Source organism: Labeo rohita, chromosome 24, assembly GCF_022985175.1.
Source record: "Labeo rohita strain BAU-BD-2019 chromosome 24, IGBB_LRoh.1.0, whole genome shotgun sequence".
Taxonomy (NCBI): Eukaryota; Metazoa; Chordata; class Actinopteri; order Cypriniformes; family Cyprinidae; genus Labeo; species Labeo rohita.
The window spans coordinates 27,985,542-28,010,399 of NC_066892.1; the positions used below are offsets into that span (position 1 = coordinate 27,985,542).

Consider the following 24,858-nt stretch of genomic DNA (forward strand, 5'->3'; position numbering starts at 1 on the left):
CAGTCTGTCTTAAGAAACAGAAAAAACTGAGACAGAATAAATCCAGAAGAACTGTGGCAACATCTCCAAGATGCTTTAGGAGACCTATACTTACAAAGCTACTGTACTTTTAACATTTTTAGGCAGTTAGGCACATAAAATGAGGATGCTGTCAAAATACATTTTCTTTATCAAAGAACTTCTATTAACTAAAATAAATAAGCATTTGATGTGACCATCCTTTTATATATGTATATATATATATATATATATATATATATATATATATAATGGAATAAAAAAATGTATTAGGAACAGCCCAGAATTTACATTTAACCTGACATGGCTTAAAAAAACAAAGTTCAAGCTAAAAAAAAAAACCCAAAAAACATTAATATGTAAAGCAGTTGTAATGTTTTGCAGTTTATAGTGTTATAATTTATTACAACATATATTAGCAGTCATTTCCATAGTCATTTCTGCTAGTTTGTGTAGACTGAACAGTTGTCATGGAGTTTCACTTTAGGGCTGACTTCTTTCTGGACTGCTTTTAACCTGCTGTGCTACTTTGAGTTATTGCTTTCTGCTTCATCTGAATTCCGGTGCGCTTCAAAGACTTTTCCCCATTCTTTCCTAGTGGAACAGACTCTAGAGTGGGAGGATGTCTTGGATGGTTGCACCTTTGAACCTGACTGATGCTTTTGTGATTGGTCTAAAAATACAGCAGGTAGCCCAGGCTGTCAATATATCAGGGATCTGTCTCACAGCAGAACAGGGGCGGAAAGAGAATGGGCCGTGTTTATTCTATAAAACAAAAAGCTTAGTGCAAACACGCTGACGTGCTTCTCCGCTCCCCGCTTTCCTGTGTTTGTTCTAGCCTTCATTCAAATTTCTGCTCAAATGCTGGATGTGTTACTTTTGGCATATGGGCTTTTCAAGTGGGAATAGCAAGTGTGGATTGGTATTGTCTTGAAATATAAAAGCTGTCCCATTTCAATTGTTGGCCCGACTTCGCGACGTAGCCGATGAACTTGATGCTTACAAGGTTCTTCCTATGAAGTGTTGACACTTGAATGAGCAGACTTCCCGTACAGATCGAGCGGCACAGGAAGGGCCGTATCCTGTCGTAAACCAAGGTGCAAGTGGGTGCAAACATTAGGATAAGGAGGTTAACGGTACATGCCGTTTTCGTAAGAGGAGGGAATGCCGTCGGCACGACTTCCCGCACCGATTAAAACAATACCGAAAGAATAATAGTTATCCTTGCTGTGTTTTGCCAAAATATGTCAGGAAACGCAGCAAATGCTAATGTTCATTGACCTTTTGTCTTGCAGACTAAACACAGAAATGGGCTGAAAGAAATCTTGTGAGTTTAAAACAAAACGTATTGTATTGAGCTTGGGTAATAGCTGTGTTTTGGCCGCTTAGACAAAGGAATTAATATCCATGTTCCCTTTCTGTCATTTACTGGATTCAGACGCTGCCAGCTGTACATTTCCATCAATTAACTTGTCCCATTGAGTCCAGGAAACACACACATTCAACAGCCTCTTCTGATCCCACTTCCAGCGCTCCAGAGGAGAGTAATAGTCTGTAGACCACACGCAAAACCTTCAGTGCTGGAAAACAATATGCAGTGACTGCATAGGGCTGCAAACAATCAAACTAATCAAATCCATTGTGATGATATACCAAAATTAGATACATCAAGCTTAGTTTCTATAAATTGGGTCACAGGACCGTATGAAAGGCCGACTACATTCAGAAACAGGCTAAATGGATAGTTCAACCCTGGTGGGGAAAAATAATGCTGTGTGTGTACATGCAGAGTCTTCGGTTTTCCAGCATATTTGGCATATTTGAACCCTTTCCAACAGTGACTGGTTTTGAGATCAATCTTTACACACTGAGGACAACTGAAGGACTCAAACACAACTAGTAAAAAAGGTTCAAACATTCACCGATGCTCCAGAAGGAAACACCATGTATTAAGAGCCGGAGGGTGAAAACTTTCGAACAGGATAAAGATATCCTAATTTTTCTTATTTTGTTGAAATATTTTTTTTTTTTTCCATTTAGTACTGCCCTTCGGAAGCAACAGAAGATGATCCTTGCATGTTTCCCCCAAAGACAAATTAAGTACAATTTACCTTGATCTTCAAATTCAAAAAGTTTTCACCCCCCCGGCTCTTAATGCGTCGTGTTTCCTTCTAGAGCATCAGTGGTTTTGTAAACATTTTATGTAAAATATCTTACTCCGGACAGTACTAAATAAAAACAATTATTAACATATTAAAAACGTAATAATAATAATAATAATATATATTATTCAGTGTCACATGATCCTTCAGAAATCATTCTAATATGCTGATTTATTATCAGTGTTGGAAACAGTTGTGCTGCTTATTTATTTATTTATTTGGAACCTGTGATACTTTTGTTCAGGATTCTTTAATGAATAAAATGTTTACATTTATTTTGTTTAAAATAAATTAATACTTTTATTCAGTAAGGATGTGTTAAATTGATAAAAATATGATAGTAAAGACATATATTGTTAGAAAATATTTCTATTTTGAATAAATGATGTTCTTTTTAATTTCTTATTTATCAAAGAATCCTGAAAAAATATTAAGCAGCACAACTGTTGCCAGCATTGATTAAAATATCAGAATATTAGAATGATTTCTGAACGATCATGTGACACTGAATACTGGAGTAATGGCTAATGAAAATTCAGCTTTGCATTACAGAAATAAATAATATTTTAAAGTGTAAATATTACTGTTTTTTCTCTGTATTTTTTGATAAAATAAATGGAACTTTGAGCATAAGAGACTTTAAAAACATTACAAATCTAATCTCAGTAAATATATTCTACCATTATTTACTCACCCTTAGGTTGTAACAATGTGCACTGATTGATCACATGACAATTACAGTTTAGCCATTCAGCTTTCAAAAATGGCTTGTAAATCTCTTATTAAGCAGTATTACCACCACATCTTGTAATTAGTCTTCTTGTCAACTTGTTTTCTTACAGTTAGCACAGGTTTTGTGTTTTTTTTTTGGAACCAATTGATCATAGGCCTTGCTGATTTGAGCTTATGCACCTCCCTTTTTGCCTACATTCAGTGCTAATGAAAGAAAACAAGCTGATAAAATGGTCGAATTCAATATTTTGGTGATAATATAGCATAACGAGACATTTATTAGCAATTTTTTTGTAGGCTGTTCGTTTTTTGACTTGTAACACCATGTACTAATCAGACGCCACTAGATAAGATTCCAGTCAAATCAGTCAAAAATCACAGCCAATCAGAAGAGAGTGTGGGTGTGGTCTGTCTGCAAGCACACTGCACTTTCGATGAAATGGATAAGAATGTAATCGAATTCATAAATATGAAGTCATTTTAACATTATTAATACTGAGTGACTGATGACCATCTTTGTCATGGAATACTCTTGATTGCTCACATTGAGTTCACAGCTCATGTTTCCTTAACTTATTTTCAAAATCAGAGGAAAATGATCCATTATGGCTTTCTGTATGGCTATAAAGCTTGCACAAAATTTCTGTTCAAACTCACATTAGACACTTAATAAAGCAGATAATCTGTTCCTGAGACGTGAAACACCTAAAAAGAAAACAGAAATGATACATTTTTTGGGATGGAAATTGTTATATCCTAAGTCAGTAAGTTTTAGTCCTGTGCAATAACACTAGTTGGATTTTCAGGAAAAGTAAAATCCTCTCCAGGTCAAAGTGACCAGAGCACAACATGAAATCGTGGCTGAGCAAAAATGTCTGATTTTACATCGCCATTGAGATGTGTGCGAATGCTAAAGGCTCTCTCCAGGTGTTATATATCTCTTTAAAAAGAACTGATGTGTTTCAGTATATCAGAAATCACTCTCTGGAATACTCGTGAAATTACCGTTCTGTTTCCACTTTATCCCGCAATCTCTGCTAATGTCTTTATGAGCTCAGGTTTTTGTTGCTTTTTGTAATCACACATATGCTCAATGACCTTCATGGCTTAGAGCCAGATTAATAGCTCCATACGGAGTTAGTGGGACGATCCTCCCTCTTAATCACCTCTAAATTATGATTAATCATGGAAAAGCAGTCATGAGTGTGCGAGATGTGCCGCTCAAGGCATTTGAGAATTGCTGTAGCTTTAACCATCTGTCTGACTTTTATGTTGCATGGGTTTAGTCTTACTGTAACATGGTATTACCATGATTTTTTGACATGATACTGTGAAAATGCAATGCTATTAACATAACTCTACCATGAATAATAGCATCACATGTTAGAAATAGTAAATAGTATTATAGTATATATATATATATATATATATATATATATATATATATATATATATATATATATATACAACTCTGTATAATCTGGGCCTAAATTCATTGTATTCTAAACTAATTGGCAATCAATTGTTGAAGCTATTAAGATGTGCTGACCCAAAAATCTTTTAAAAACCTGAGCCAAGTTTAAACCAGTAACCAGGCATCACAGCTGGCAAAGGGGCATGTCTGACTTTGACATGTGTATATATTACCATTATTATGTAATCAAAATGAAAGTTATTAGTGCTAGTCTTCAATGATAATGTCAAGTTACTTAAATGTATTTGCACCAAAAAATAATAAGGATTTATGCTGATATTGTCCAAAACCACACTTTTCCAGGGGTGTTTCCAAACTTTTGGAGGGCAAACCTTTGGAGGACTATATAGTGTGGTATGTGTGTACATGTTCATTTAATTTATTACAGTTATTTATTAAAATAACTGAAACCGTTATTTAAATAGATAAATATGTAAATAAATAAATGTTGAAAATTACAATGCATTATAATTTAAATGTATAATTTGTTAATAATCAATAAATAAATAATATATGGGTATGTATATATATATATATATATATATATATATATATATATAGAGAGAGAGAGAGAGAGAGAGAGAGATGCACACACACACACAATATATATATACAAACACAATAAGTTAATACATTAAATAATTAAATAAATAAATTATAGGCTACAAATGCAATAAATTATTAATACATCACATTTTTAGTGTAAAAATATTAGTTAAATCTGAAATTAATTATATTCATATATTGTTATTAATTTATCATCAATTAATTCAACATTAATTGTTTAAAATCAGTTATTCTTTAAAAAACATTGATGCAGGGAGACATTAAGGACACAAATCGGGAGGCATTATTTGTGACCCTGGACCACAAAGCCAGTAATAAAGGTAATTTTTTGAAATTGAGATTTATACATCATCTAAAAACTAAATAAATGAGCTTACCATTGATGTATGGTTTGTTAGGATAGGACAACAATTGGCTAGGATGCAGCTATTTGAAAATCTGGAATCTGAGGATGCAAAAAAAAATCTAAATACTGAGAAAATCACCTTTAAAGTTGTCCAAATGAAATTCTTAGCAATGCATGTTACTAATCAAAAATTAAGTTTTGATATATTGTTGGTAGGGAATTTACAAAAACAATGTATTGTTGGCTATTGCAACAAATATATACCCATGCTACTTAAGACTGGTTTTATGGTCCAGGGTCACATATTTTTTATAATTAATTTTATAACAGTCACTGAATATTGGGGATATGCTTATGGTCTTGTAATATTGTTGTCACTGTATTGTTGGACATTACAGAGAGAACCACTCTGACTAAACCAGCAAATCACTTCAAAAGTGGCTCCAGACAAAAGCTGGCGGTGATAACTTGATTTTCAATAATTCATGTGCTCTTAAACCTCTGTGTGGGATATGAGAAAGTATTCCTGCCTGTGGTTATTGATGAAGGCATGCCAGTTAAAGGCACTGCCTGCTTTAGGTTTTATTATTGACTAAATGATTGATTTAAACCCTCATAATTAGCCGACCTAATTTAATAAAAGTGCAATTTAACGATACTGCAGCCCTACCGAAGCGTGCCGTGGCATTGATAGATACGCCGGCGCGTGTATGAAATCACAACTGACAGATGATGTATTCGGTACAGATGCATTTCTTTGAGAGAGCGAGAGAGAGAGGGACATTGACATTTTGTCCCGTGTCCCACTGCAGGTCACTCTGGCGAACTTCTCCTCTCCTCGATCTAGACAAATGTGAATTAGCTCACGTATCTGATTTAATTTACTTAATAGCATTAAGAACCTGTTTGCCTTTAATTTGCTCAAAGTAATCCTCGGCCGAGCCAAACTTTTATACACCATTAGTGGTGTCTTAAAAAACAAAAGCGAGACAGGTTTAAAGGCTCTGGTGTCTTTGTTGATTTAAGCGAGGGAAAATAAGAGCTGAAATACAGTGGCAGAAATAAAACTTTGCTCATTGGATTACAGGATGCCAGATTTCAGCTGCTGCCTGGTTTGTTTATGAGCATTTAGATATGCTGTTTGCCAAGTCTGTTTCTGTCTAGCTCGTACTTTGTTTTGCTCCTATGTTTATGTTCAATTATGTTTTCACTATAACCTATTCATTGCCATTAAAGTGTAATTACTGAACATACACATAGGAGCCTGATAAAATATATAGGACAATACATTTTTTTTATAAGGGTATGCTAGCTCTATGCAGTTCTAGCTCTTTATGAACCTTTCGGCACTGTACAAAACTGCTGAAAACAGACAAATCAATAAATAAGAAAGGATAATAGTAGGAGGAACACGTCATATTTCAAGTGCTGAGCTTGTTTTTGTCTGAAATAAAAGCGTTAGATAAGCCGACTCACTCCTTACTGCCCCAGAACGAGCATGGCTCTCTTTGAAGTCTCGTTCTTGACCCGCAGGTGCCATTACAGGAGAATATGAAAGTGTCTGAACATGAGCTCAAAACTTAGAAATATTACCGCCTCGCTCACCGGAGGCACATCCGTGAGCCCGACACGCAAACTGACAGTGCTCCGACACAGCTCTCATCTCTCGCCAAACAGCTGAGTCGATTTCCACAGGAGACAAATAATAATTGCTGGAGAGATGCTGCAGCTGATATATATGTCATAATACAGAGGGTGAGGCTTTTGAGAAGAATCACACTGCTGTCACTTACAAAAAAAAATAACTCTGATATATAGTTATTTTGCCATTTTGTGATAATACTATGTTTTTTGGATGTGTACCATGGTAATACCATCACATCATTTGAATTGATATGTAAATACCACGCTATGTGAATATGGTAAACATACAGTGCCATTTGGTACTTTCGCTGTTCCTTGTCACAGTCAGTGTTGGGGCTAACGCATTGCTCAAGTAACTCACTCAAGTTATATAATCAGATTACTTTTCTCAAGTAACTGGTAAAGTAATGCATTACTTTTTAAAAGATGTACGTATAGTAACACAAAAGTAACATAACACATTTACCATAAAATGTAACTAAGTAACACGATTGGTTACTTATCAGGAAGTAACACAATAGTGTAATGCTTTACTTTTAAAAGTAACTTTCCTCAAAATATATATTTTTATATCAAACAAGCAAACAAGCAAGCCCAGAACAGATGGGGAAAAAAAAACCCTAAATGCAAAAGTAATGTAACACGCTCATTTCCATAAATAGTAACTAAGTAGTGCACTTAGTTACTTTGTAGCGAGTAACACAATATTGTAATGCATTACTTTTAAAAGTAACTTTCCAAAAAATGTAACCTTCTATGTTAAAAACAAATAAAGAAACAAGTAAGCCCAGCACTGATGGGAAAAAGTAATGTAAAAGTAACGTAACGGATCACTTTCTACAAAAAGTAACTTAGTAACGGAGTTAATTACTTTTTAGGGAGTAACACAACATTGTAATGGTTTACTTTTTAAAGTAACTTAAGCAAGCCCAGAACAGATGACAAAATGTAATGCAAAAGTAATGTAACATCACATTTCATAAAAAGTAACTAAGTAACGCAATTAGTTACTTTTTAGGGAGTAACACAATATTGTAGTGCTTTACTTTTAAAAGTAACTTTCCAAAAAATATTTTTTTTCTATATTGAAAACAAACAAACAAGCAAGCAAGCACAGATAAGAAAAAGTAACACAAAAGTTACGTAACACATCACTTTCTACAAAAAGTCACTAAGTAACACAATTAATTACTATTTAAGGAGTAACACAACATTGTAATGGTTTACTTTTTAAAGTAACTTTCCAAAAAAATATAATTTTCTATATTAAAAACAAACAAACAAACAAGCAAGCAAGCACAGATAAGAAAAAGTAACGCAAAAGTTACGCAACACATCACTTTCTACAAAAAGTAACTAAGTAATACAATTAATTACTATTTAGGGAGTAACATTGTAACATTGTAATGGTTTACTTTTTAAAGTAACTTAAGCAAGCCCAGCACAGATGACAAAAGTAATGCAAAAGTAATGTAACGCATCACATTTCATAAAAAGTAACTAAGTAACGCAATTAATTACTTTTTAGGGAGTAACACAATATTGTAATGCTTTACTTTTGAAAGTAACTTTCCAAAAATGTAACTTTTTATATTGAAGGCGAACAAGCAAACCCCGCACAGATGAGTAAAAGTAACGTAAAAGTAATGTAAGGCATCACTTTCCATAAGAGTAACTATGTAACACAATTAGCTACTTTTTATGGAGTAACACAATATTGTAATGTTTTACTTTTAAAAGTAACTTTCCAAAAAATATAACTTTCTATATTAAAAACAAACCAGAACAGATGAGAAAAAGTAGTGCAAAAGTAATGCAATGCATTAATTTCCATAAAAAGCAACTAAGTAACACAGTTACTTATTGCCATGCTTTACTTTTAGTAACTTTCCAAAAACTATTACTTTCTATATTAAAAACAAAGAAGCCCAACACAGATGAGAAATAGTAATGAAAAGGTAATTTAACGCATCAATTTTCATAAAAAGTAACTAAGTGGCAGTTATTTAGTTTTAAGGGAGTAACACAATATTGTAATGCTTTACTTTAAAAGTAACTTTCCAAAAAATGTAAGTTTTTATATTAAAAGCAAACAAGCAAGCCCATCACAGATGAGAAAGAGTAACGCAAAAGTAATGTCATGCATACATTTCCATAAAAAGTAACCCAATTAGTTACTTTTTAGGGAGTAACACAATGTTGTGATGCATTACTTTTAAAAGTAACTTTCCCCAACACTGGTCACAGTGCTTAGTAGTAAAAATCATTTAAATTTGATTTACTTCCAGTCAACAAGTCTTTTTTATCTTAAACAATGAGAGATGAAGATTAATTATTGCAATTATAGCTTCTCTTTGTTGCTTTGTTGATGTTTGTTTGTGTTGATGGGTCGATTCTTTTATCCGTGTTGAGGACATGAAAAATACTCTGATGCAAAACAAGTTAATCTAAGATTTAATCAATGCACAAGATGACAGACATATTACGAGGCCTGATTACAGGCGTGCATTAATGGATTTTACAGTCGCCTGTTAATATCCCCTGTGACATGATAAGTGTATGAAATGTCTATACCAAATGGGCTATATTTTTTCATTTGACACTCCAAATAAACAGCGCCACAAACCAAGCTCAGTGGGATAGTGTTCGTATAAGTAGATTACGGTAGTGGGTCAGCTTTATGTCCGGTAATGACTTTAGTCATCATTTAGGTCCTTTTAGCGTTTGTTTCCCCAACACAAATACAAATAAGCGTCTCGAAAATGATGAGTAGTGTGATCCATTGACTGTTGTAATGGAGATTTTGTTTAACGGTGGGATGAGATGGCTCTGTGTTTAAGAGAAAGATGTGGAAAAACCCAAGTCACGTTCATTTAAATCAGTCTAATTCTTTTAAATGTCTAATTGAAGTAATAAGAGTTGCCTCTGAGGGACAGATGTACTATAATGACGCATTGTGGCGCCCACAGTAGGGCCTTTCATCTGCTTTTTGAGTACATAGGGGCTCTTAAACCATGATTTTTCCATTTCTTTATCGTCTCGAATGCTCCAGACATACTCGTTGGTTTCCAGTTATGTATCACCTACCGACCCCAGCGGCTCCTCATAAGGTTCACTAGTTCCTCCAACCAGACATGAGAAGTTTTGGACAGCCGTAGTATTTCTCATGCCGGTCTCATTTGTTATGTTTGGCTTTTTCCGTGTTGTTTTTCGGGCGTGTTTCGCTGTAGGCAATTACCAACTTTTGTACGTAGTCAGGAACTGGAGTGAGGTCACTATTATTTGAGGTCGTAAATATTTGGACAATCATTGTTTAAAAGACTCTGTACAAATTGCCCGCTTCCTTATATTTTCTTTACGGCACATTTCCAAGCACTTTACGTTGGACAAGAAAATAGTCTTTCGGTCACTTCTGGGTTAAAAATGCAGAGCTGTATGTTTGTGTATAGATTTTCAGATATTCTTCACATTATCTTTGTTCCTGAGAACATTAGTGAGGAGATCGAAAAATAATTGTGTTTGCTTTTGTAGCCATCTCACATAAAGTCCAGTCCACTTTGCAGCTTATTAGCCTGCTGATTATTTCTCAAACTGAACTCAGAAAACTAAGTAAAATAAGCAGTTTTCACTTGAATATAGGGTCAGTGCTACTGTGGCTCAATTTTTAAAGCTTTTATGGAAAATGTTGCCAAATGTAGTGACTAGTCCTGAAAAACAAAAACATCTTAACCTACTGGGTTCTGAGGGGCTTTTGGGGCCCTGGAGAAGTTTTGACATGCCCTGATATTTGTGTGTTTTTTTCAGTATCTTAAAAACATATTAATGATTATAGTCTGATTACAGTGTAATCAGCACAAACTGTGCTACAATAATATGTGAGCAGCATGAATGTACATGTTTGTGTTTTTGAGGTTGATCTTCTAGTCTGTTCTGTTTCAGTTGATGCATGAATAAAACTTTGCGTGAATCCCTGAATACAAACTTTGTGTACTTTTGATATTTTACAAAATTGACGAAAACAAGTTATGACAGCCACTGTGTTGATTATATTTCAACAACAAATTGGAGTAGAAACTTAATTTTACAATTAGATTTAGAAGTTAATGTAAAAATTGCTGTATGTGCAGTTTACAGATTTGCATAGAAGTTTTTGAGTGTTGATTATACTTAATTTATCATAACCTTTAATATTATAGTAATATGCAAGTAATAGGGCTCCCTATGTAGTTTACAACATAAACCTGAACTAAATACCGAACCCCTTTCCTTTTTTTTTTTTCTGTAGTATCAGTGGTCGACAGTAATTAAATATTTTTACTTTCTTAGTGCTTAAGTACATTTCTCAAGTATCTGGACTTTATCTGGGTAGTTTTGTACTTTTTACTCCACTACATGTCTTAAAAACATGTCATTCCTTGGTATGTTTAAAATATTTAAAATTAAAATGTCTTATAATTTTACACATTTTGCCCTATGAGACATCTGTTTTTACAGTATATATTTTTTGTAAAAACATTTGATTTTCCCTCATTTTTAGATACTATTTATATATACAAAAATATGAGATCATTATTTACAAAAACTCAGAATAAATGCAAATTTGTTTCTAAACACTTTAAATACTGAGAACACCTACAAAATGTTAAGCATGTTAAGGAAATGAATACATTTTAGTATAAATCATGGTTGCACCACATAACATTTTTTTTTTCTTTTACTACATCCGTAGTATCAGTGGCAGACAGTAATAAATCATTTTTTTTTACTTTCTTAGTGTACTTAAGTACATTTCTCAAGTATCTATATATACAAAAATATGAGATCATTATTTACAAAAACTCAAAATAAATGCAAATTTGTTTTTAAACACTTTAAATACTGAGAACACCTAAAAAATGTTAAGTACTTTTGTACTTTTTACTCCACTACATGTCTTAAAAACATATAATTCCTCATTATATTTAAAATACTTAAAATTTCTTATAATTTTACACATTTTGCCCTATGAGACATCTGTTTTTACAGTATATTTTTTTGTAAAAACATTAAATTTGTCCTCATTTTTAAATACTACATATATATCTTTAAATAGATTTTTAATGATATAAGGCCTTTACGTCATTTGGACCGACCACCCATCATGTGGTGTGACCAACAATAGAAATAACTGTATTAAATTAAAAATAGAATATCTAATTTCTGTGGTTGAAATATAAATAATTGCTACAGTATGCTTTGTATGCTCTCTGAATTGTATTTTTAAAACATTTTTATCAGTTTTATACACTTTGACAGGAAAAATAAGTCAAAAATATGAGATCATTATTTACAATAACTCAAAAGAAATGCAAACACTTTGTTTCTAAACACTTTAAATACTGAGAACAACTAAAAATGAAAAATGAAAATAAAAAAAAAATGTTAAAAATGTTTAAAAAATTAATTAATTTTAATATAAATCATGGTTGCACCGTATGACATTTAAGGCTATGGCCAGTTTATCTAGATGAAAAAAAAGACACTAAGATCACTTAATTTAAAATTTTAATATGAATTCATGTGTACACAACATTCTTAATGTTTGAACAATTACAATAGATATTATCATTTTTTGTATTTTAAGCAGTAGGATTATATAAGATGATTAAATATAATATTACAAAATAAACATTCAGTAATAATTTAAAATACTTAACCCTTAATACTTCACTACATTAAAAATGAAATACTTTTGTACTTTCATTTGAGTAAAATTGAAGAGGAGTACTTTTTTTTTTTACTGGAGTACACTTGATTTGTGTACTTCATCCATTGACTAATGTGCATCGGATGAAGTGATACAGAGACTGAGTAGTAGTAGTAGCACAAACTCCTGCGATCTCTGTGTGTAAATTCGACCTTAGACCCAATGCTAGAGGCCAGACCTCCACTCCTGTCACTAACTGTCATGTCACACCACCGTCACCTTCCTGATTTCATGTGGTTGTTGTGGAGGTCAGACGCTGGTCGTCTCCCCAGACGTGACCTTCAGGCCCTCCAGCGAGGTATCCGTAGGATCACGCAGGCCTCTGTTTGGCTTTCATCCAGCGTTCTGGATATATCATCCGCTTCCTCCTATAATCCAAGTTCCCTGTGGAAAAGTTTCTCCCTCCAGCTCCTCACAAGCCAGCAGTCTCTCAATGTGACCGACCTCCTGCGTCTGCCAGGAACAATAATCTAATGCACTGTCTGTCTAATCGCCAGCTTTGTAACCTCTGGCTTCCTGTAACTGCTGCACTGAGTGGCTTCTGGCCTTCACCCAAGCTCACAAACGCACACAAACACTCAGCAGACCCCTAAAGCACCCGAATGACATCGGCGGATTCATCCTTTACAGCTGATGTCGATCTTCGCCTCTGGGACGCCCGGTAAATGACCTTTTCCCCCTGTGGTGGGCTGATGCAGGAGTTTTTCACCGGCGCTGGCGTCTGGCAGGTGTTCAGAGCCGGACAATGGAGCGTCTGGCATCCAGCCTCGTTTTCCGCGTCTGTCATTACCGCCGCCACCACGGGCCGAGTGACACTTTGCGTTCTGTGCGAGTGACTTTGTGACAGGGAGCTTTCTCCGCTCTCCTCAACCGCCTGGACAGGCTCTCGGGGTCCGACGTGACGACCCTCGCCGCTCCAATTTATCTCTCGTTGCTAATAAGCTCATTCTCTGGCTGCGGACGGCAGAATTCACAGCTGAATGGAGACGCTCCAGCACAGCTGCATTCATGCCACATCAAACTTTCCTCCAACTACTCACTCACTAACTTTTTTTTTTTTTTGTAATAATAGTGACGAGGACCTAATAATCATTTAATGAGTTTTTGTTCTCCCCTCAATGAAATTAGATAGTAATGTCACAATAAAAAATAAATAAATAAATTAATTAATAAATTAATAATAATAATAATAATAATAATAATAATAATAAATAAATAAATAATAAACGAACTTTTGAAATTGGGAGGAAGTTGTTTTTGTTTTGCTTTCCCAGAAAAAATGGAAATAATAATAATGATGATAATAATAATAATAATAAAATAATAATAAAGTAAAAAAGATAAATAAATCAATGTAGCATTTAACTTTTCTTTTTGGTTTTTATTTTGGGGTTAAATATGACATTTTTAAAATATTACCTTTTTTTCTTTCTTCTGCTTTAATAAACTTAAATATTGTAATTAAATATTGTAAATATCGAAAAGACAAGACTTTTTTTATGACAACAAATAAACAATGAAATTGGGGGGAGATGCAATGCAATGCAATGCAATGCAATGCAATATGCAATGCAATGCAAAAATAAAATAAAAATAAAATAAAATAAAATAAAATAAAATAAAATAAAATAAAATAAAATAAAATAAAATAAAATAAAATAAAATAAAATAAAATAAAGCAATTTAGCATCTAACTTTTCTTTTTATTTTGGGGTTAAATATGACAGTTTTACAACATTACCTTTTTTCGTTCTCCTGTTTAATGAACTTACATATTTTAAATATTGAAAAGACAAGACTTTTTTTTATGACAACAAATAACAGTGAAAAACAGTGAAATTGGGGGGAAGATGCAAAAAAAATAAATAAATAAAGAAAGAAAGAAATAAAGAAAGAAATAAAATAAAATAAAACAAAGCATGTATCTTTTATTCTTATTTTTAATTTAAATATGACTCCCTTTTTTATTTTTAGATTAACTCTTTATCCTGCTTTAGAATTCCCCCAAAATAAATAATTCTGATCTTGTAAATATTGTAAATATTTAAAAGACAAATAATGCAATGCAATGCAAGATAAAATAAAATAATACACTGTGTGCAGAATTATTAGGCATGTTGATATTCTGGTCATATTTTTTTTCCAAACACATTTTACCAATTCCAAACCACATCAGTCTTAATAACTACTGTTAATTTAGTGTTTAATCATTTATATGTGATATATAATTGTCCGTGAAGGCTGGAAGTGAAAAACTTTTATATTCAGGTGTGCAGAATTATTAGGCATGTTTTCGTTTACAGCTAAAATGACAAAAAAAATTTAACCCAGACTGAAAAGTCCAAATTATTAAATGCCCATGAGAAGAATGCAATACTAATGCATTACAAGAATTTGCAAAGTTAAGACTTGACCATTGGACAGTGAAATGCTTGTTGAGTCTGCATGGTCAGAAAAAACAGGTGGAGAAGAAAAGATGCATGTTAACTGCAAAAGAATTAGGAATTAAGGTGAAGAATTAGGTGTGACACCATCAGGAACCGTTTCCAGTTCTCCAGCGCCACCATTTTCCAGAACTGCAACCTACCTGGAGTCTTCAGAAGTGCAATGTGTCAGGTTCTCAGAGACTTTGCTTGGTAAAAAATCCTAAAAAATGCCCCTGACTTAATAAGAATAACAAGCTGACGTCTTGTGAAATACACGAAGACTTTTTTTTATATGCTTTAGAGACAGATAAGTTGAGAGTGACTCTTGAAGGACAAGCATCACATCCTCTTGTACCTCTGATTCAAGAATTTATCTTCTAAAATCTGGCAGTAAGTTTTGGGAGTTCATTTTAGTCCATCTCTGCAAGTCAGACTTTTCAGGATAAGAGACTAAACATGAACTCCCAAAACTTACTGCCAGATTTTGGAAGATAAATTCTTGAATCAGAGGCACAAGAGGATGTGATGCTTGTCCTTCAAGAGTCACTCTCAACTTATCTGTCTCTAAAGCATATAAAAAAACTGTCTTCATGTATTTCACAACACGTCAGCTTGTTATTCTTATTAAGTAAGGGCATTTTTTAGGATTTTTTACCAAGCAAAGTCTCTGAGAACCTGACACATTGCACTTCTGAAGACTCCAGGTAGGTTGCAGTTCTGGAAAATGGTGGCGCTGGAGACTAAACGGTTCCTGATGGTGTCACACCTAATTCTTCACCTTAATTCCTAATTCTTTTGCAGTTAACATGCATCTTTTCTTCTCCACCTGTTTTTTCTGACCATGCAGACTCAACAAGCATTTCTCTGTCCAATGGTCAAGCCTTAACTTTGCAAATTCTTGTAATGCATTAGTATTGCATTCTTCTCATGGGCATTTAATAATTTGGACTTTTCAGTCTGGGTTAAATCTCTTTTTTGGCTCATTTTAGCTGTAAACGAAAACATGCCTAATAATCCTGCACACCTGAATATAAGGAGTTTTTCACTTCCAGCCTTCACGGACAATTATACATCACATATAAATGATTAAATACAAAATTAACAGTAGTTACTAAGACTGATGTGGTTTGGAATTGGTAAAATGTGTTTGGAAAAAAAATATGACCAGAATATCAACATGCCTAATAATTCTGCACACAGTGTATATACTTTAATGATCTAGAAAATATTGTAAATATTGATGAGACAGCATCCCCAAATAATAAACAAAAAAAGTAATACAGGAAAAACAACGTTTTACCTACAGTAATCATGGAATTTGATATTTTATTTTAATCCCAAGTTTAAATCACATGGTTAGAAAATGCATGAATATTGCAAAATTGCAAATTTTGTTTTATTACACTAATTTTCTGCTATCATGCTACCATATCAGATATACAGCTTGAAAATGATCGGAGAGACGTATATACCTGTAAAATAAGAAATCTGACCCAAATTGATGCAATAATTCTTAATTTAGTGCTGTAGATGACAAGGTTTGATTGAATATCCTGGATCAAATATAATTAGGATTTCTTCCACCCCAACACTGTGAAATGAAGGCAAAAACCAGCTATTTTTGCAGAAAAAAATCATTGTATTGGGCGGCGAGTAGCGAAACCATCGACTGTGTTTGGAGAGGCAATTGACTCATTTTCACCAGAATAAGGTAACGGACCTTTTGCTGCTTTTTCCGAGGTTTGCTAATAAAATTTTCATGACCTCCACTCGTTCTTTAACCTCTACAACAATAAAAAAAAAGCAGACAGATGAAAATAGGACTCCAGTCATCCTCTTCAGAGCGGCGGATGCGTGTGCTGGAGGGTGACTGTCTGAAAAGACTGAATGCATTTCCATATAAAGACGGAGAAGCGCTTATTTAGATGTGCTTGACATTTTGGTGAGAGGGGAAGGTTAAGGGTGAGACCGCTGGAATATTAATATCCGTGGCTAACAAACCATTGCAGAATCTCGCCCCGTGTCTAGACACTCACTTGGCTTTGGAAATGATCCACAGCCGAGGGTTCGAGAGGAATTAATGTGTGGAATACATTCACTTGTCGTCGGATAAACTCGACTGAGGAGCTGCTATTAATCTTTGGTCCCTTTTACATCTGCATTAACATGAATTTATTAATATGTATGTATGTATAAATGAATGAGTGTATTTAAAAACATATTTATTTATTTGTTTGTTTGTTTGTTTATTAGTTTTAGTAACTATATAATTTTTACTTATTTACTTATTTATTCATTTATTTATTTAAATACATCATGGAAAACTAAATGAAAATGAGAAATACTCACGTTCTAATACTTAATACATTACATAAAATGTTTTATTTATTTATTTACAAATGAACCTTTTTTTCTAATGTTATTTTTATATAACTGAGAACTAATTTTTTAATTTAATTTTTAATCCATTTTTATTTTAGTTCATTGTAGTAATTTTAGATTTTTCAAAATGTGTCTAGATTTATTGTTTGTTTAGTTATTTATATACAATTTATAAATATTTTATGATTTTATTTATTTAATTATTTTAGTTTAAGTTTTACTAACTATATACAGTTTATTATTTATTTATTTAAATACATAGTGGAAGATGCAATGAAAAGTAAAAATATTGGATTGACAACTACATGACATAAAATGTTTTATTTATTAATTGATTTGCAAATGAAACTTTTTTTCTAGTGTTAATTTTTATGTAATTGAGAGTAGTACTTTTTATTTTAATTTTTTTTAATTAAATTTTAGTCATTTTAGTTTTTAAACTGTGTCTAGATTGATTGTTTGTTTAGTTATTTATCTATTATTTATTTTTATTTTATTATTTATTTATTTATTTTAGTTAAAGTTTTAGTAACTATATACAATTTATTTATTTATTTATTTACATCAAAGAAAACAAAATGAAAATGAGAAATATTAACTTGACCCATACATGGCATAAAATGTTTTATTTATTTATTTATTTACACATGAATTTGAAAGTATGTTTTCTAGTGTTATTTTTATATCTTTTTCTTATTTTATTTCATTTTGATTTTGATTAACTTTAGTAATTTTAGTTTTTAAAATGTGTCTAGATTGATTGTTTGTTTAGTTATTTATCTATTATTTATTTATATTTTATTTATTTTAGTTAAAGTTTTAGAAACTATATACAATTTATTTATTTATTATTTATTTATTTAAATGCATCAAGAAAAACGAAATGAAAATAAGAAATATTACCTTGAGAACTACATGACATTATTTATTTATTTACAAATTTTTTTTTTTAAGATTTGTTAGTTTTATATCAAGATAGTAGTGTTTTTATTTCATTTCATTTCATTGTAATTGTAGTTCATTTTAGTAATTTCTATTAATGTCTAGATTGATTATTTGTTTAGTTATTTATCTATTATTTTTATTTATTTATTATTTATTTATTTATTTATTTATTTATTTATTTTCATCAAGGGAAACGAAATGAAAATGAGAAATATTACCTTGACAAATACATGACATAGATTTCTTTATTTCTTTATTTCTTTATTTATTTATTTACAAATGAATATTTTTTCCTAGTATTAATTTTAAGATAGTAGTGTTTTTATTTCATTTCATGATAATTGTAGTTCATTTTAGTAATTTTAGTTTTTTAAATGTGTCTGGATTGATTATTTGTTTAGTTATTTATCTATTATTTACTTAGATTTTATTATGTTATTCATTTTTTCTTTTATAGATTTTTGGATGTCTTTGGAAAAACAAACAAACAAAAAAAAAATGTTAAGTGGGCCTTTGTTTCCTATTGGGCATGACTGACCATTTCAAAGATGGCAGCTGACATGCTTTTATGCTTTTTGTGGTCAGTCTGTCAATATGTTTGATGAGAGTCCTGCCTTCAGTCCGGCCTCCATTATATGACAGGACCTTATTGTTCTACATTTTTCCAAGAATTGTCAATGGCATCTGCACATATCGGACGTGTCAAGAGGTTGAGAAATAGAAAGACGGAGAGATGGAAATTAGATAAGGACAGCGAAAGAAACAAATGCTCGTCCACTCGACTCTTCCCTTATCCGATTAGCAGCAGACCTGAGCCCAGACTGATTGATTGAATATGAATAATCGATTACAGCCATCGCTCTGATGTCACGGCCGTCCTCTCGCAGTCACCCTGATTTAAAACAGCAGCCATTACGCTCATCTGTCACTCGATTAGATTAGAGCGGCCCACAGATCGACTGCTGTGTGTGAGATGTGTGGTAGAAGCGTCGACTCACAGTGTGTTTCTTCGCTGCTCCACAGGAAGAGGAAGAAGAAGACGAGGAGAGAAATGACAACGGGAAGAACGGCAGGATAGAGCCGGTGGGACGGGCAGATTCCTGTGTGGAATCAGCTTCACTCGAGTAAGTCCTCACATGAACACGCAAACAATGTGTTTGTCTTTCTCACAACCAACGAAATCCAATAAATCATCATTTCTGCTCAGTGTCTTAAAGGGTAATTCATTCTAAAACATAAAGAACTACTGAACACAAAATGAGATATTTATGAAAATGTTCAGGCTGCCTTTTTCATGCATTGAAAAACATGTGGCTGTCAAGCAACAAAAATATATTTATTTTTTTTATTTTTTATTTCTATCTTAGTTCAAGTTATTTTCATATTATTGCTTGTTTTTGTTAATATACATATTTACAATATACTATTATTTATTATTATTAGTAGTAGTAGTAGTAGTATATTAGTTTCACTTCATGTTTTAGTTTTAGTTATGTATAAATTTGCAGTGTTAATTTAATATCTTATATCTTATATTTTAGTTTTTTTTTTATCAATAGGTTTGTGTGTTTATTTATTTATTTAATGCATCTATATGGTTTTTAGTAAATTCCATTTAAGTTTTAGTTATTTTAGTGTATCAAAGTAATCCTAATGAAAATGAAAAATGTTGCCTTGGCAATTACATAAAATAAAATAAAATAAAATAAAATAAAAAATATTATGTATGTATGTATTTATTTGTTTGTTTATTTATTTTTTTTATTTATTCAAATGCATCTGTATAGTTTTTATTAAGTTTTATTTCAGTAAAATGTTAGCAAATTAGCAAAAATAAAATACATGTAAAACGGTATTTCATTTTATTTTATTTTAGTTTAGTTTAGTTTAGTTTAGTTTATGTAATTGCCAAGGCAACATTTTTCATTTTCATTTGGATTACTTTGATCAAAAGTAAAAATAACTAAAACTCCATATTTTATTTTATTTTATGTTATGTTATGTTATGTTATTGGTTTTACTTTTTGTTTTAGTTAACAATAATAACTCTGATTGGTATTCAAAATTGTAATTTTTAGGTGAACTAGCCTTAAACTATCAGGATGATGACAATTTAAAAATATTTTATTTTATTTTAATTATTTTACTTTTTGTTTTAGTTAACAATAATAACCCTGGTTACTTTTTGTTTTAGTTAAAAAATAATAACCCTGATTTGTTTTCCAAATTGTAATTTTTAGGTGAATTAGCCTTAAACTATCAGGAGATGATGACAATTTAAACTTATTTTATTTTATTTTATTTTATTTTATTTTAATTGTTTTACTTTTTGTTTTAGTTAACAATAATAACCTTGATTTTTATTATTTTATTTTATTTTATTTTATTTTATTTTATTTTATTTTATTTTATTTTATTTTATTTTATTTTATTTTAGTTTAGTTTAGTTTAGTTTAGTTTATTTTAGTTTATTTTAGTTTAATTGTTTTACTTTTTGTTTTAGTTAACAATAATAACCTTGATTTTTATTTATTATTTTATTTTATTTTAGTGTATTTTAGTTTAATTGTTTTACTTTTTGTTTTAGTTAACAATAATAACCTTGATTTTTATTATTTTATTTTATTTTATTTTAATGGTTTTACTTTTTGTTAACAATAATAACCCTGATTTGTTTTCCAAATGGTCATTTTTAGCTGAACTAGCCTTAAACTATCAGGAGATGATGACAATTTAACAGACCGCAGCACCTCATCAGTTTATGTGCTCATCTTTTGTTGTCCTCTCTTTATCCCATGTGTGTTTGCCATATGTTTTTTCTCTCACAGGTGTAGTGCGCTCCCTGACTGTTAAAAAACCCAGAACCGGCCCACTGCAGGCCTCAATCTGATCCTAATCACTTAATTGAAGTGTCTGTTTGGGTCCTCCATCGACCCGTGTGTCTTAATGGCCCCTGGGGTTATAGATGGACTCACGCTGGGCTGGATCTAAACTAGCCTTAGCCTCCAGCACAGCGGCTCATAGCTACTCATAGCCGCTCTGTCATGCTCCAAACTTTTTATGCATTGCCATTTCTGTGTTTACTTGGTTGCTTCTGTTTTGTTTCTCCTCTCATTGGCCTCATCTGTCACTGTCCCTAGTGAAATGTTAAAGCTGGTTGAGGTGTCCAATGGCGGTGGGCCGCTAGGAATCCATGTGGTGCCTTTCAGTGCCAGAGACAAAAGGTAAAAAGCTGTACAAAGCCACATTGTCTTCACTGAATTCATTTTATACTTGTCAACTCTTTGCATAGAATGTGTTTTTTAATCTTTTCCTTCCATGCAGTGTTATTCTTAAAGGGACAGTTCACTCAAAAATTAAAATTGCGTTTTTTTACTTGCACTCAGGCCTTCCAAGATGACCACAGGTGACTATTTTTCCTTCAGTGGAACAGTAAAGAAGATTTTTATCTGAAACTAAGTCCTTGATGATTCATAAATTGCAAGTCAATGGCTTCTATCACTTTGCGAGTCAAAAGAGGGAGGACAAACTTAATACCAGTGGCTCCTGACGATATATTTTGGTCTTATGAAGGGAAACGATCAGTTTGTGCAAGAACCTGAACATTATTTACAACATTATTACCTGTAATTCAGAGCCTTAGGCAAACGGAGTGATGTCCCGTTCATGAACGAATCATTCTTTTGAACCGATTCTTTTCGATGAACTAGATGAATCAGTTCACCAAATCGGACTGAATCATCTGAAACAGTTCGTGGTTCTAAAAGTCACTCATTCAAAACTCACTTTGAGACACCTGACAGTCACTACAACTCAATATGAGTCAAAATAATGGCGTATCTGATCCTGTAATGAACGAACTGATTCAGTGATTTCATCCAACAGTCACTGAACTGAGGAAACAGTTTGACCCTGTGAAGTTTATTCAATATATATGCTTTAGACATGTAAAACACCCACGTTTCACATCATTATTGGGTGCTTTAATAATATAGTTGTGTATATGTGACGTCATTGTGTGATTATGTAAACGAACTAGTGAATAGAATCAGTTTATAGAAACGAACTGTTCAAAAGAGCCAGTTTGCAAAAAAGAATCAAACTTCTCTTTTTGTCTAAGGCTGTGGTTTACGAGTAATAATGTTGTAAATAATGATCAGTTTCTTGCACAAACTGATCGTTTCACTTTATAAGACCTTGATATATCATCAGGAGCCATGGGTATTCATTTTTTGTTGCCTGATATGCTCTTTTGACTCTTAAAGTGACGGTAGTTGCATTGTATGAATTACCAAAGAGCACGGTTTCAACCTTCAACTCAAGAAAAAAAGTCACCTAGATCTTAAACTAACAGCAAATTTTCATTTTTGGGTGAACTGTCCCTTTAAGACTCTCCGGTTGTGTTTTTGAGCAGCTGTAGCCCGTAATCCTCAGTTGTGTCCTCTGCATCCTTCAGATTTCTCTCGTATTTTGACAAGTTTCCCTCAAGGTGTGTATGCAGAAGTTAACTTTTGTTTCCCAGCATGTAGCATCCATTTAAGATGGTTTTTCATCATTCCTCAAGGACGTATTGACAGTATGTCTCTCTCTCTTGAGTGGCTTCTTCTTGAACACGTGTGCAACTTTCTATACCCACATTCTCCAGCTGAAGAATGAGAGCAAAGCTACAGCAGCTCAGATTCTCTATAAGGCCTCAGAAAGAGCAGAATGGGACGCTGCTAAACGCTCTGCTCCCCTCCAGTAGGACAAAGGGGACGCGGGGCATGGCGCCGAATAAATTAGGTGGCTTTATTGCAATAGGAAAAGCCTGAATCCGGCCAAGTCAATTCGCCTAAACTGCTTCACCCAATCTGACTAAAAGCTCATCCATATTATTGGTCATTCGCGACAACCAAGGTCAGCTGTGGTACGAAATGCAAAATGATAAAAGGAAGGTGCAAATGAATGGAAGAGTGTTCAAATTTAGGCAGTGACGACTATAAAGGGATTTTCAGAGAACTGTTTATAAGTAATAAAAATGCACAACCTTTTTAGACCAAATTTGATGTTGGTTTATTAAATGAGCGCCACGCTCTCAGAAAAAGTCACAACTCTCTTCGTTTATAAAAGGATAACCACACTAGGTTTAATAACAATAATAATAGCGATGTTGACAAAAATTTAGTTTTTAAATATTAGATATTGAGAAAAGTGAAGTTTATGTATTATTATTATTATTATTAATAGTGATCTGTTATTACTAGTAGTTATTATGTCAATTCTGAAAATATTTACTGGATTACTATTTTTAACTGGCTTAAAAACAATATATTCGAAAATGTAAAAAAAAAAAAAAAAAAAAAAAAATATATATATATATATATATATATATATGTATATATAATTATTATTATTATTATTATCATTATTATTATTATTATTAATTATTATTATCATTATTATTATTAATGCTCTATTATTATAGTTATTATTGTGTCAATTATGAAAATAAATACTGGGTTACTATGTAAAACTGGTTCCTAAATGTTAGTTATTAGACATTAAAAAATATTATTATATTATTATTATTATTATTATTATTATTATTATTATTATTATTAGCGATGTGTTATTACTAGTTATTATTGTGTCAATTTTAAAAATATTTACTGGGTTACTATTTTAAACTGGCTTAAATATATTATTATTATATTATTATTTATTTTTGCCCTGTTTTTGTAGTTATTGTTGTGTTAATTATGAAAATAATTACTGGGCTGCTATTTAGAATTAGCTTCAAAATATTAGTTTTTAAATATTCAGAATTTAGTAATAATAATAATAATAATAATAATAATAATAATAAATCTGTTATTATAGTTATTAATGTGTCAATTCTGAAAATAATTACTGGGTTACTATTTAGAACTGATTTCTAAATATTAGTTATTAGACATTAAAAATAAATAATAAAATTATTTTTAAATGAATTTTATTATTATTATTATTATTATTATTATTTTTATTATTAACTGTAGGCATATGCATCCTTTCATAAATTGCCACTTTTTTTTTTCTGCTCACATTCATTTGCAATTTGTCCTTGTCGTTCTGTCCTTGAATGAATCTCGGGCTTGTAAATTGTCACACACCTGATACTTTAGTTAATAACTAATCAGAACTGTCAATTATCCTCACCCCAACACAATGGCACACTTCCACAGCAACTCGTCGGTAACGACTTCATCAGCTCGTCTGGTGTGATTGGTGGGAGGCGTTGAATGTTAACTCATTAGCATCTTGATAGAGGGCACGGAAGTGACGGCGGGGGCTCGGAGTGTCAACTTCTAAAATGACCAGCGTCTTCTCTCTGCCGACAGCGCGAGGCGCGTGACATCTCAGAAAATTACTTAGACGCGGAGTCCTGTGGAAACACG

General features: G+C 32.1%; 1 protein-coding gene across 2 annotated transcripts in view; it reads left to right on the forward strand.

Moving 5' to 3' along the window:
* Window positions 1–24,858, forward strand: part of pard3aa (par-3 family cell polarity regulator alpha, a) — a 588,383-nt gene that overhangs the window by 251,596 nt on the left and 311,929 nt on the right. For both annotated transcript variants that reach the window (XM_051097809.1, XM_051097810.1), the window contains exons 6-7: window positions 19,466–19,566; window positions 21,583–21,666. In XM_051097809.1, coding sequence (XP_050953766.1) covers window positions 19,466–19,566; window positions 21,583–21,666 — 185 coding nt within the window. The remainder of the gene's footprint in view (window positions 1–19,465; window positions 19,567–21,582; window positions 21,667–24,858) is intronic.